Source organism: Mastomys coucha, unplaced genomic scaffold (assembly GCF_008632895.1).
Source record: "Mastomys coucha isolate ucsf_1 unplaced genomic scaffold, UCSF_Mcou_1 pScaffold22, whole genome shotgun sequence".
NCBI classification, from domain to species: Eukaryota; Metazoa; Chordata; class Mammalia; order Rodentia; family Muridae; genus Mastomys; species Mastomys coucha.
Window position 1 is genome coordinate 119,372,502 of NW_022196905.1, and position 15,111 is coordinate 119,387,612.

Here is a 15,111-nt window from a genome sequence, read left to right on the forward strand (position 1 = left end):
AATAGTTGAACTAAGATTTAAAAAAAAAAAAAAACCATGTCTATCTATAAACGTGGGTGAGAAATCAGTTCGACAATCAGTCTTATGCTCGGGGCCAACCTGTGGCCAAGAGGACGTTCACTTGAATGCACAGTACTGGAGGGCTCCTTTGAATATGCAGTCTTGAGTGGCTCATTTGAGCATGCAGAACTCACTCACATGCTAAGCGGGCTTGAAGAAAGTTTAGGTGGTTAAATTTCTTGCTTTGCAAGTGATGGGACCTGAGTTCCATCCCTATAACCTATGCAAAAAAGCCAGGTTATAATCCAGGGTGAGATTATAATCCCAGCACTGGGTGGAGGTGGGGCTGGGAGGCTCCTTGGGACTCACTGGTTAGCCATGGTCTCCTCTGTATTAGTCAGGGTTCTCTGAAGGGACGGAATGGATAGGATGAGCACATAGAACAGAAGGGTATTTATTAGAGTGACTCACAGGATGCAGTCTGGGTTGTCTGACCGTAGCTGTCTCCTGACGGAAGACAGAGAATCCAGAGTTGTTCAGAGGCTGAATGTCTCTGAAGTCCTAGTCTGTTGCTGAAGTGAGTCCTGGAGGACTCCTGGAGAGTTGCTGGTCTTCAGCCCATGTTGGGATCTAGAAGACGTTTGGTTTAATACCAGCCACAGTGACAAGACAGATGAACCAGCCCAGTGAGAGTGAGGGTGAGCATACAAAAAGCAGAGTTTCCTTCCTGCGCGTCCTTCCATCCGAGCCACCACCAGAAGGGTACAGCCCAGGTTTCGCAGGAGTCTTCCACTTCACGAAATTTGATCAAGAAAATTCCAGGAATGCCCAGCAGTTTGGGTTCTAGTTGATTTCAGGTTTGATTAGCCATCATGTTTATTCTTCTGGTTCCAGGCTGGTGTGTGTGTGTGTGTGTGTGTGTGTGTGTGTGTGTGTGTGTGTGTGAGAGAGAGAGAGAGAGAGAGAGAGAGAGAGAGAGAGAGAGAGGAGAGAGACAGAGAGACAGAGACAGAGAGAAAGACAGAGAGACAGAGAGAAACAGAGGGAGACACAAAGAGACAGAGACAAAGAGACATAGAGTGACAGAGAGACAAAGAAAGAGAAAGAGAGAAACAGAGATTGTGTGCTTCTGTATGTCACACACACACACACACACACACACACACACACACACACACACACACACTGGGCAAGGAGGCTGTAGCTCACCCTATCATCAGGTGATCACCAACCTATCTCAGGGCCTAGTGTCGATCTCCTCAGAGACTCCCCAGGTCTTTGCACAGAGGTTGACCTCGTTGTGAAAGGACACATATTTCTGGAGTTAATTACAACCAGGAACCGAGCATCCTCCTCCTCTGCTTTTGAGCTTGAAAGAAACTGCATTTATACAGGAGAGAAGGCAGCAGGGCGCAGGTGTGTGCGGCACCCACTGGGTTATATAATTATAGCCCCGGTGACTTGTTCTGTAACTGGTGGCTGCCGTGGTCTTGAAGGAGCCCTCGGCGCGGTGGAACACTGAGTAGAAAGTTTGACTTTGCTGAAGCAGCTTCATGTTACCATGGTGACGGGACAAGCATCCTGAGGAAGCCACAGCCTGGTTGGGTAAGACCCAGCACAAACATAGACTCACCTCTGTGTTATTCCCGTGCTTCGCTTTGTTAGTTCACCCTCCTTCCAAAAGTTACCATGTTCTGCAATGACGTTGGCTACACACCATCTGCATAGCAGTGTGTCCTCACACCCCCCCCCCCCCCCCCGGGAAGCACCAGCCATGGAGGAGTGGAGTTAGGTTGATACCCAGAACGCACAGGGAGGCTAGGGTATGGAGGACAGGTCTTTGGTCACTGGGGTCTGTCTGTCTTCCATCCCAGGTACTTCAGGGAGATGGTCTATGGTACCCCGCAGCCACGTGTGAATCTCATCTGTTGCTTTATTGTGTTGGGAACAACAAGAACCCACGGCCCAGGCTCTGAGGCCTTGGCAGACTGCAGTCTGGCTGGAATTCAGTAACATTGTTCTGTTTTCATTGTACTTATTTTAGGGTTTTCTTTCCCTTTACTGAAAGCGAGGCTGCTTTGGTTTTCATGACAAGAGCGAATGTGTCGCTCTCTCCCCAGAGAAGGGAATGTAAAGTCAGCCAGTTTTAAAGAAAAATCGGAAGTAGTTACACAGATGGCACCTGGAAAAAGCAAAATGGTCCAGGATAACCTAGGGATTTCCAGGACCAGAAAGGCCGAATGATGGTGTGTGTTCCTCTAACTCAGCTGGTCTCAACCTGAGTCACAACCCCTTCCTTGGGGGAGGGGCAATTACATTACCCTTTCAACAGGGGTCACCTAAGACCATTGGAAATATCAGAGATCTACATTACAATTTATAAGTGTGGCAGAATTACAGCTATGAAGCAGCAATGTAATAATTTAATAGTGTGTGGGGGGTCACTACAACAGAAGAAACTATCTTAAAGTGTGACAGGTTTAGGAAGGGTGGGAACCACTGCTCGAGCTGATGAATGGGATCAGCCTCGGATGAAACTGAGTTGGAGGTTGTTCCTTCAAAGGCTGGTTGTGTCCGAGATGGCCGTCTGTGTCCCTTTCCTTGTCCAGCCACCGTCTCCTGTAGGTAGCTGTCTGGAACAGGGGCTATCTCACACTTCCCTTGTTGCAATTTTGTCTCCTTTAAAATGGGGGTTACGCCCACTCCCCCAAGGTGTGAGTCCAGATTGCCTGAGAGAATGACGTTTGAGGCTGAGGGAGGGGCTCACAGGCGACATCTTGTTCACCATTCCTCTTCTGAGGGTTGAAGGAAATCTTCCGTCAAACAGGGACATTGAGTGGTCCCTGGGGAGATCATGGGGTCCCACTGGCCCAATCTGCAAGATGGCATTACACCTTCACAGATGTACCCAATCTGCAAGATGGCATTACACCTTCACAGATGTACCCAGGTACGGTTTGCATCGAGTGAGCATGCCCACGGGTGAACCCACACCCAGGCATCTAGGTAAACGGACGTAGGTACATTTATGGTGCATTCCTATGACCCAGCATTTGGGAGACTGGGGCAGGAGGGTCAGTATGAGCTTGAGGCTAGCCTGGGCTACATAGGAAATCCTTATTTCTCACACAAAGGATGATCTGAAGCAAAAATCCATGGGAATGGTTGGCTTCTTTGGCCACTGGGGAAGGATCCTGAGTGACCCAGTGTCCCAGCTTTGTTTTCTGTTGCTGCAAGAGCACCTAAGGGAGAAGGGATTTATCTGGCTTATAATTCCAAACTAAAGTCCACCATTGTGGGGGAAGTCAAGACGGCATGAATCTGAAGCAGCTGTTCACATCCTGTCCACAGTCAAGAGCAGAAGGCGTGTACCAACCCTAAGTGCTATGGTGCCTAGCTCCCCTGCGCACCTCTGGGGCTCTAAGCTTCTGTTCATGGGTGAGACAGTGGTTTTGGCCAATGCCCTAAACAGTGTATCTGTTTCACACTGATAGGGACCTGCATGCCCTAGGAGTGTATGGAAGGTTCTCAGGGCAGAGGGATAAACAAGGCAGGAGGATAGTATTCACCTTGCTTGACAAGGAGCTCTAAGGAGGGAGCCCCACCAAGGCCGGAGAGTTTGCATTATGGGCTCAACTGGAAGAGAGAGGCAGAAACATTATGGAGGCCGAGTGAGGCGGCCTCAAGAACCAAGACCGAGGACAGGTGGCTTAGTTTAGCTTCCCTACATTGTGCTCTGTGCCTCAGTTTCCCCCTGGCAAAAGACAAGATAGCGAAGGACTTACTTTGAAGGGAGATTGAGAGAGATAAACAGGTTAGCATTGACATTGGCCATCCATCTAGACTGTCCCTAGTGGATCCAGATTGACCATGGGAGGGACTTGGAGGAGACATGATGTATTTGAGGCGGGGGGTCATCCCAGTGGGGAGGCCTGACGGAAGACTCTCTTAACCTAGGGCAGGGGAGTGAGAGGCAGCGGCTTTGTTATACAGTGTCTGCCCTCCAGGAAGCCGAGGGCAACCGGGGTGGAAGCCAGGTGGCTCATAATTTTGGGTAACACCTCCAGCAACTCATTTCCCCCCATGAGGCCCCACCTCTTAAAGATTCCATGCTGTCTCACAGCAGCCTCACCAGATGGGGACCAAGTGTCAGATATTGGCAGTTCTGGGTGCTTTTGGCTGGAATCACCGCTAGCAAAGTCTGGTTTCATAGAAAGATGGTGGAGCGGTGGGAAGGAAGCAGGTTCCTGGGTGTCCTGGTTTCGTGTTGGTTGCTGTGATAAAACAACCTGGCGCAAAGCAACCTGAGGGAGAAGGGGTTTGCCCTAGCTTGTAATCTCAGGGTATTATCCATCATAGCAGGATGTCAGGGCAAGACATCCCTGGAAGCACCTGGTCCCATCACATCCACTGTCATTATCAATACTGAAAATGTAAAGGTGGCGCACGCACCCCTTTAATCCCAGCCTTTGTTATCGGCTCACACAGGGAATCCACCCACCAAGTGCCTTATGGGTTCTAGCCCCGTCCTTGGAGGCACTTGAGTTTACCGCCTTGGGTCTCAGCAGATGGGATGAGAGTGGCCTTCTGAAAGGGACCCTAAAGGGACCCTGGGAGCCATGATGATTATATTCAGGAGCAACTCATGTGGGTGGATGGGGGAAGGTCTGCATGCTTCCTCTCTTTCCACCCCTATCCACACAGAGAGATCCCCAGGGTGACAACTATGTCTCTTCTCTTTGAACAGGTTGGGAGATCTTGGAGGGCAATGGGGCTGGTGTTGGAGGGATCACTTACTACTGTTGAAAATGTTAGTCTGGCCAAATGAAGATGGAAATAGATTTAAATATTAGAAAGGCAAGAGGTGCGTGTGTGGGGTGGCAAGATGGCCCAGCCTATAAAAGTGCTTCCTACACAGGTCAGATGACCTGAAGCCCCCAGAAGCCATCATGGAAGAACAGCCCTGAGTGTTGACCTCTGAATTCTATGTAAGCCTTGAGGTGTGTGTGTGTGCCCAATTTCTGCTTTGGGTTATTCCATGGCTGGTGGTGCTTTCTGAACGGGAACAAGAGGCATGGGGTAGTTTTGTTATATTTAAGGGTGGGTTAAGGCTTAGGTCAACTAGGAACATTTTAAGGACACTAGTTCTTGAGGTCTTCTTCTCCCACTTCTTTTAGATTTGTTTATTTTAATTTAAATACACCTGGATGTATGTATACATATCATGTGCATGAAGTGTCTGCAGAAGCCAGAGGAGGGCAGTGGATCTCCCTGGGACTGTAGTTACAGATGGTTGTGAGCCCTGATGTGGGTTCTGGGAACCAAACCTTTGTTCCTGCAAGAGCAATGAGTGTTCTTAACCACGAAGCTGTCTCTCCAGCTTCCATCCTTGGCAACCTTAGGAGGTGATTTCAAGGATTCATTCATCTGTGGATCTAGAACTTGGAAGAAATTTCTATGGATCAGAACTAGCGTGGTGTGCTGAGGGTGGACCTGCTTGCGTGTCTTGTGCACATGTGTGTCTTGGTAGCTGTGAGCACACTGCTTGTGGACAGATGTCCTTAAACAGGGCATATCCCACACAGCAGAGGGAACAAACCCCTGTGTGTGTCTGAGAGAGTGAAGAAAACACCTTACTGTGGCTCCTGAGCCCCTGGGAAGATCCCGATGGAAGAGCCTCTGGTAGATCTGTGAAAATGTATGTTACCAGGAACATTCTACAAATAGAAGGCTCAACAGAAAATGAGTTTAATCCCATAAAAGGTCAGGCGACTTTTGAGTTATGAATTGTGGGGTTTTTTTTTTCCCTGTCTTAGGTTTGTTTATTAATATTTATTACCAAAGTGATGGATGCGACAAAGGCAAGCTCTCTGACTGTTTCCAGAGATTTCCTTGATTTAATATTTGCTTTCTTTTCTCACAAGGATGGAGAGAATATTAAGCAGCCTTTCTATATCCCCCCTGCTTTTTGCCCTTGGGTTGCAGGATTGACTTTTTGTGCATCTTCTGTGAACACGGGGTGGATTTTGGCTGGTCCTCTGTACAGCAGAAATGTCAGAGACTGGATGGGTTCTGTCAGTTAATATTCAGTGGTAGTGGTGTAAGAGATGGGCATGGACCGTTCAGGGGCAGCTTCTGTTCTTGCTGATTTAGGTGCTCAAATATATGACCAGAAAACAATCCTTATCCAGGTATCGCCTCTGCATTAACATTGTTTTCACTTTTAGGAATATGTTAAGACATTGTCTTAGGGTTCCCACTGCTGTGCTGAAACACCGTGACCATGTAGGGAGGTGGTGGGGGCTTATCTGGCTTATGCTTCTACATCATACTTCACGATCAAAGGGAGTCAGGACAGGAATACAAATAGGGTAGGAGCCAGGAGGCAGGAGCTGGTGCAGAGGTCATGGAGGGGTGCTGCTCATTGGCTTGTTCCCTATGCTTGCTCAGCCTGCTTTCTTATAGAAACTAGGACCACGAGCCCAGGGGCAGCACCATCCACAACTGGCTGGGCTCTTGCCATCAATTACTAATTTTAAAAAGTGCTATACAGCTGGAGCTTATGGAGACATTTTCTTAATTGAGGTTCTGTCCTCTCAGATGATTTTAGCTTGTGTCAAGTTAACATGAAACTCTCCAGCACAGACACATTGGGTACTTATGGCTTTATAGAAAGAAAGCTACAGTTCAGAGATGCCTGACAAAAAGACAGGGAGATGGCTCAGTGGGTTAAGAGCGCTTGCTGTACATACATGGGGACCTGAGCTTAAATCCACAGCCCCCATGTAAGAAGTCCAGCATGGCTGTTTGTACCTGTGAGGGGGCGGAGACAAGGGGATGCTGGGAGATAGTTAGCCAACCAGTCTAGCAGCCTCAAGATCAGTGAGAGGTCCTGTCTTGATTTTTAAATTTTATGTTCATTTTATACGTATATGTGTCTTGCCTGCATGTATGTTTGTTTACCACTTGCAGGCCTGGTGCCTGAGGAGGCCGAGGGCAGCTTTGGATCATGAGGAAAGTTACAGACCATTGCGAGTCACTGTGTGGGTGCTGTGGACTGAACCTGGATCTCCTGGCAAAACAGCTAGTGCTCTAACCACTGAGATACCTCTCCAGACCACTAGAGAGATAGCATCTTAAAAGAAAGAAGGTAGAGAATAACAGAAGAAGACACCCGATGTCTGGTCTCTGTTGTGGGTGTGTGTCTCGAGATGCGTGCATCCCAGCTGACTTTCTAGGGTTGAAGCAAAGAGACAAGGGAAGGCCGTGGGTGCCCAGCTTAGCCCAAAAGCTTACACAAGTGTGGCCAAGAAATGAAAGCTTAGGGGAAAGAGAATGCTAAAGAAGGTGTTGGTGCTATTTCTAGAGTGACGCTCTTCCAAACAGAGGAAGTGTGGCAATTGTTATTGGGGAGACTGCGCATTATGTTTTCAAATGGGAACACCCTCTGGGTGAGGGTGGGGAGCACATTCCTAAGCATACTCAGTTTAGCGTCAGAATTGAAGAAGGAAGGAGGATAGGAACGCTTTCCGGCATGCTTGGCCCAGGGTCACAGAACCCAGTTGGCAGGTTAGAGTAGAGCGTTTTTTGGGCATGCTCAGTATGATGGTTGGTACTGCCAAGGTGACATTCTTTATTACCACCTAGGAAACAAGGCTCTGAGCACGCCTGTGAGGGAGTTTTCAGATTGGGTTAATTGAGGTGGAAGATCTGCCTTGAACAAGGGCAGCGCCATCCCATGGGCCGGGGTCTTGGGCTGAATAAAAAGGAGACAGTGAGCTGAGCACCAGCATCCATCTCTCTCCGCTTCCTGACTGTGGATACAATGTAACCAGCTGCCTCACGCTCCGCTGCCTCCGCGCCTTGGCACCATGATGGGCTGTGCCTTGAAACTGAATCAAGCCCCACTTTCTGTAAATTGTTATTACGAGATATTATGTAGGTAATGAGAAAAGTCACAAACACACAGCTGGTATCACAAAGCAGACAGGAGTCTCGCTGCTGGCCCTACCATTTTCTGTAGACACTCAAGCGTGGTGCCACACAGCTTTAGTCTCCACCCTCGGGGAGGCAGAGGCAGGTGGATCTCCATGAGTTCCAGGCTAGCCTGGTCTACATAGGGAGTTCTAGGACAGCCAGGGCTGATACATAGTAAAACCCTGTGTCAAATACATAAATGAAACTAAGTAAGTAAGTTTTAGCTGAGAAGCAAGGTCAGACGTGTTGATGATTTCCCCTGGTGGCACCTGACTTGTTTGGCCTCACGTGCCACTAAGGGGATGCTCACATCTACGCACAGAATCTCTGATCTTGGAAGCTGAGCCCCATGCTTCTCAGAGATCTTCTTGTTTCTTTAGAGCCTCTCGTTCTCACTCTGACTCAAGGGCCCAAAATACATGTATTTTCAGCATCCACTCTGGAGAGTGCAAGAGGGAGAGCCCGTCTGATCTGCGGGTGCCACGGCAGGTCTGATGTGGCAAGTGCTCAAAGGTCTCCTCAGATGGATTTATTTTTTCTCTTCTATCTTTCAAATTGAAATTGTTGTTCAAAAAGTGCTCTCAGCATAGTTTGCCTTCTCTAGCCTCCAGATACCTGAGAAGAATTCAGGGATCGGTCTTTACATGCATGTCCATGCAGTGACTTGCAGGAGAAGGCAACAGATTTCCCCCTGGAGCTGGGGTTACAGGGTGGTTGTGAGCCTCCTTGCCTGTGTGCCGAGCATCCAACTAGGGTCCTCAGCAAGAGCAGCAAGTACTTTACAAGCTGGACTCTCTCCCCAGCCCCCAAACCTTGCACTTGGATGGCTCCATTTCCTGGAAGGCTTCTTCCGTGTGCTAGCCCATGACCGAGTCACTTGGCTAACTTTCCTTACACGTTCTGGACACATTGCGGTGGCAGCTCTCATTGCTTAGCCTTGGAGACCTCCAGATCACCACAGCAGCAGGGCCACTAATCTCTTCCACGGAGCTTTAGATATTGTAGTTTTAAAATATCAAGGGCTAAGAATATCCCCAAGTCTGAAGATACATATTTTTTTTTCCTAAAACAAGGTTAGTGAATATTTAAGACCTGAATTTCTGTGAGCTTAAATCTCTTTAACAAATATAGCCTGAAGTTAAGGGGGATTTAGTTGGGAGACTGAGCTTTAAGAAGAATTTCATAATTTGTGCTTAAGAGACGGGCAGCATATCAACAATTTGGCTTTACAAGTGTTTTTAATACCCAGCATGCATTTCTTCCTCTATGACTTGAATTTCTTTTTGGCACCCTTTCTTTTTAAACCCTTCTGATATGGGATTAACCTCATCCATTACGAAAAACCCCATCAAATTCAGCCTATAAAAACTGGCTTTAAGATTTTTGTTCTCAGAAGGAGAATCTTATTTTTTTAAACTGAGGGTAAAGATGTGCGCTCTGAAGCTGTTGCAGTCTCCCTGTGGCCATAAGAGAACTCACTGTGAGATAAAGTCTCATGTATGAGAGCTGGACAGGGTCAGGTGTCTGAAGGAGTCGGGGTATCCTTTGAAAGCTTGGTGAATGTGCCAGAATTGTGTGTGTGTGTGTGCACATGTGTATATATGTGTATGTGTGTGCATGTGTGTATGTGTGTGTGTATGTGTGTGCATGTGTATATATGTGTATGTATGTGTGTGTGCATGTGTGTGTATGTGTGTGTGCATGTGTATATATGTGTATGTATGTGTGTATGTGTGTGTGCATGTGTGTGTATGTATGTGAGTGTGTGTGTGTGTGTGTGTGTGTGTGTATCCATGGCTTTGCCTTGGGAGGTGGGAAGAATTTTCTGCCCAAAATTAGGACCAGAAAATATCTAGAAGGAATGGTTAGATTCTGCCTGGAGACTCAGAGTAGGGCTCAGGATGCCTGGCCGTGGGAGCCCAGAAGCCCAGCCAGGTCTCCGGAGAGTAGTTAGTACTTCTGTGGTTGAATTCAACCATTAGTGATGGCCTCTCATCCACTGTCCTGTGAGCATCCTTAATCCCTCCAAGACCACAGTGGATGAGGGACTCTCATCCAGGAGAAACGGAGACTTACAAGCTCAGTGATGTAGCTCAGGTCTTACAGGGAAGGGGTCTCTGTGGGCTAACCAGTAACTGGTTCCTACTTCCCTCTGACCATCAGTGGTATGATAAAGGGCTTCTGAGCCATCGTGTGTGTGGGAAACATCCCTGTGTGAGCTGCTAGAGGACCCACAGGCCAGAGGGTGCAGCTTTGGTGAGAAGGACTTTGAATGTAGACATCAGTTCTGGAACATCCTCTTCCCTTGGCCCTTTGGCTAGAGGCAGGGATGGAACAGGATGTCTCTGTTTGTGGTATGCATAAATTAACTGCTAGGGTGTCATGGTATCAAGAAAGAAAGCTTTGTGGAAGAAGAGACTAAGACTCCAATCCAGCAGGAAGAATGATTGATCAGATTCAGGAGAGAGGGTGGCAGATGAGTGACATTGGAGCCTCTGGGGTGTGCTGTCCAAGCTAGGGCTGCGGTGGTCCCACAGAGGTAGAGGGAGGCAGAGTCCTGTCTTTGTATCTGATGGATACTCAGGGGTTGGCATCTTTGAGTCCACTCTAGATTCCCTAAGGCAGGGGACAGAGCTAAGCCTCAGGACGGGTCTGGTGCCTAGCCATCACCCATGCCACAGACCCTACCAGGAAAGGCTTAGTCCTTGGGCCTCTCAGGTGTTTTAACACATATACCACCCCTGCTCACAGTTATTCATATATTTAGTGGCCATGTGTTGGTGTGTGTACTGTGGTGCACACATGGAGACCCAAGGATACATAGCATGAATCTGTTCTCTCCTGTGGCCCGCGCAGTCATTTCCCTGACAAGAAGACAACACAGGGACACTAGGATCCTTCGGCAGCAACGTTTACTGCCCTCTCCCAGAGGGAAAAAGAGGTCGAGCCAATAATCAGCACTGCTTATATACACCACAGTGCGGTGTGTCCGCCCACAGCGCGGCGTGTCTGCCCATGATTGGCTGTTCGCTCATCACCCCACGTGACACCCCGGAATGGGCCGTGACATGGCGTCTTTTCACTCTACACACATGCGCAAACAGTTCTCTACGCACATGCGCAAACAGTTGTTTACTAGGAGTTGACAGTGAAGTAGGCGCCATCTTGCCATGGGGAATGCCTCTTCAGCTCCACTGCTCCCCACACTCTCCCTCCACCATGTGGGTCCCAGGGGTTGAACTCAGGTCTTCAGGCTTGATGGTAAGCACCTTTACTAACTGAATCATCTTGGTGGCCTCTTGCTTCTTTTTTTAAGATAAAATTTGCATAAAACCATTCATTTCAATCCCAGTGATGGAAAAATGGAGGTGTGTGGTAACACACTGTGGCACTTGTAAAAGGGACAAGATTCATTAATTTACTTATTGATTCTTGAGACAGGGTCTCACTGTGTAGCCCAGGTTGACCTTGAACTTGTAGCAATTCTCCTGCCTCAGTTTCCCCAGTTCAGGGTTTACCCATGGAAGCCAGTGCCCATGGTCTGGAATGAGTCAGCATATCAGCATTGTATTTTTCTCTTACATTTATTTCTTTATTTTGGATGTGTGGAGGTGGGTGCCTGGGCCATGGTGGTGTGCGGAGGTCAGAGGACACCTTGAGGAAGTTGGTCCTCTCACCATGTGGGTTTTGGATGCTGAACATGGAACATCAGGCTTGGAAGCAAGTGCCTCAACCACTGAGCCATCTCACTGTCCCTGAGATCAGCCTTAGAGGAAAGCTATTCACAATCTCCATTCCTTCTAGCTTCCAGGGAAGGGACTCTCCACGTGAGACGGATGCTGTCTGTCTCAGCTAGGGTTTCATTGCTGTGAAGAAACACCATGACTAAGACAACTCTTAGAATTGGGGCTGATGTATAGTTTCAGTCCATTATCATCATGACCTGAAGCATGGCCGTGTCTAGGAAGGCGTGGTGGGGGAGGAGCCAAGAATTCTATATCTTGATCCAAAGGTAGCCAGGAGGAAGATCTCATTTCACACTGAGTGAAGCCTGAGCACAGGAAACCTCCAAGTCCATCCCCACATCCTCCAACAAGGCCACATCAAAGCCCATCCCCACAGTGACACACTTCCTCCAACAAGGCCATACCTCCTAATAGTGCTGCTCCCTATGGGCCAAGCATTCAATCACAAAGGGTCTATGGGGATAGGGGGGGAAGTCTATTCAGACCACCACAGTGTCTCTCATGGTCCTGGCCAGGTGAAGCCTGTTTTCTCATGTGTCTGCTTTCTTCTTACGTCATAGAATCAAGGCGGCTGCGGGTGTGAAGATAATGGCCGTGCGGGTGAGCCACGAGGACCAGTGGGCAGTGCAGGAGGAGATTGAACAGGACGGTACCCAGACCACGGCTGCCCTGTCCTGCATGGGCCACCACCCAGACACCCAGAGCAGGTGAGCCCTGTGATGTGTGGTTGACTAGAGCAAGGGACAGAGAGACATGCTCAGGATGGTGGGTGGACCTTCCATCAGCCGCACCAGCCTTGGGCAGCCACAGCAGGGATGCACAGCAGCTCAGAACATCCATCCTTTATGATCTCATGCACAGTACACAGTGAAGCTGCTCGTCTTTCCTTTATCACGGTTTAGAGTCTGACAACCATATTGTTATTACTGTTGTTCCCACGAAGAACTGAAGGCTGAAATGGTGAGCATGGATCAGTTAGAGAGCCAGCGGGAAAGCACTTTTTAAAAAGCAAGCAGGGTGCTCATAGCTATCAGCTGACTGTCCCTCAAAAAACTTAAAATTGTTATTTTTATTTACGATTACTGTTAGTATTACTGGTGTGTGCATCGGTCAGTCCGTCTGCGTGTCCTGGTGCATGTGGAGGTCAGATGACAGCTTTCAGGGGTTGGTTCATCATCTCCTATGGGACCCGAGGTTCAACTCAAGTCCTCAGGCACAAGAGGCAAGCACCTTTACCCGCTGAGCCGTCTCTGGCCCCTGGCTGCTTAAATGAGCCTTTTCTGTTGTGTTGAACCCACCTCTCGGGGTGGGAGTAGAAGTGGGGTCCAGGGGTGGGGTGGCCATGAATCCAGAATCTCAAATCCAGTTTCCTTGCAATCTTTAGAAGCTGGCCTGGGGGTGGGGGCGTGGTGGGGGCGTGGCGAGGGCGGGGTGAGGGCGGGGCGAGGGAGGGGCTTGACCACCTCAGCAGCAGAGGGTAGAACAATCCCTGACTCAACAACTCCACTCCTTGCCACCTGTATTCTCTTACTTATCAAGCATCTGTTTGTCTGCCCATCTGTCTGTCTTCCCCCTTGAGCCAAGGAGCAGTCCTGGCTGAGTGGCTGCTGACCCTGCCATCAGCTCAGATGCCACCCAAGGTGAAGTCCAATGCCCTGGCCACCGAGACGTGCATCCCTGTAAATCATCCTAGACTCTTTTCTCTCTTCTCTAGTTTTGGGTCTTCTGGTGCCCAGGAGACACACGGCCCTTAGGGATGAGTCAGCGTGGGTCATGAGTGGCGTCCCGTGCGAGCGGAAGCTGAGCTTTTGTCAATGGACTTGCCTGGTGTGTGCTGTCACTTCTCTTGTGACCTCAGCCAACCCCAGAGCCTCATTGTGCCGCCTGTGAATGTCTTCCAGGAGGAAGAATGACTCAGGCTTGAGTGGTCTGATGCTGACTACGACACCTCCTCCTCAGAACTCATCGATCACACCCTAGGGTAGACAGTGTTAGGGATGGAGTGTGGGCCGCGATATCACATGACCAGGGCTTCCCCGGATATCTGAATGTGCCTTTCAGGAGCCCTGGGTCCTGAGTTGTCAATATCGGCTCAAGGGCTTCCAGTTGCAAAGGTGCTGGTGATTGCCCCAAAGTGGTTGCTTGTAAAGGGATTCATGGCCTCCCATAGAAAAGACAGAGGTGTCTGTTTCCACAGCTGCTTCACACAGCAGTATTCTGTGTGGCTTCTTGGGCATCTTCCAAGCTTGTGTCTTTAATGGTTGCAGCTTATCATTGTATCGCAGACTCATCCAGCAATATCTACTTATTGGAAAGAAATGGAGTGTCTCTTCCTGACGCCACCCCAACTACCCCCAAGACGAGTTTTGGTTTAGATCTAGGTAACAGAGGAACCCTGGCCTAGGAGCAGGCTGGCTTGGGAGGTGAGTTTCCTGTGTAGAAGGCAGGCTTTGTTGCCAAGGCATGAGGGGAACAAGAGGGTAGTCAGTGGGCATAGGTGGCCATGTTCTTCAAAGATAGGCCCTGCCCAGGCCTGTAGCTCAATTCTGTTAGCACAGGGTCTGCTGAGTTTAATACTCACAGTGGGAGAACTCATCTCCCCGTGTGGTTATCCAGGTAGTGCCGCTCAGTTCCATGCTGATAGTGGTCTACATCAGAAGGGAGGGGTGTCTGGCGCTCCGAGTTTCCCCACAACCTGTCTCTCCACCCAACGCCAGGGTCTTCCCTTCCCTCTTGGGAGCAGTGTAGTGGCCAGGAACTCCTAGTGTCCCTCTGACCACACAGTCACTTTAGGGCAGTGGTTCTCAACCTCCCTAATGGTGCGACCCTTTCACACAGTTCTCCATGTTGTAGTGACCCCCAACCATAAAATTATTTTCACCGCTACTTCATAACTGTCATTTTGCTACTGTTAGGAATCGGAATGCAGACACCTCTGTTTTCTGATGGTCTTAGGTAACCCCCGTGAGAGGATGGTTCAGTCCCCAAGGGGGTCACGATCCACAGGTTGAGAACTGCTACTCTAGGGAGAAGTTGATTTTCCTGGTTAAGTTTAGCATGAGCCCCAGGATGGTTGTCCTGGGCTCTTTCTGGAACAACTTGGATCATATGTCCATCCATACCAACTCAGAGCCAAGGTTTGGATCAGTGTTCCCAAGGGCTTGGGCAGAGTGGGGAAAGAGAGAGAGAGGTTCTTAGTGGGTACCCAGTGGGTCTTCTGAGGCCATGAACACCGATGGTGACATGAGTTGGAGGGAAACGCCCCTGTAAGTGCAATGTCACTCAACCTGACATTGGGCTGGAAGAAGCCAAGAGTGCTGGGCTTATAGAAAGAGAGTCTCCATGGTAGCTGCAGAGGAAATGAATTTGTTGAGATGCTCCATTGGCT

At 49.1% G+C, this 15,111-nt stretch overlaps 1 protein-coding gene across 1 annotated transcript in view; it reads left to right on the forward strand.

Annotated features, from left to right (window-relative positions):
* The window catches only part of LOC116068454 (transmembrane protein 132B), a 337,983-nt gene that overhangs the window by 93,522 nt on the left and 229,350 nt on the right, over positions 1-15,111 (forward strand). The window contains exon 3 of the mRNA XM_031338009.1: positions 12,284-12,430. Within this exon, the coding sequence (XP_031193869.1) occupies positions 12,284-12,430 (147 nt within the window). The remainder of the gene's footprint in view (positions 1-12,283; positions 12,431-15,111) is intronic.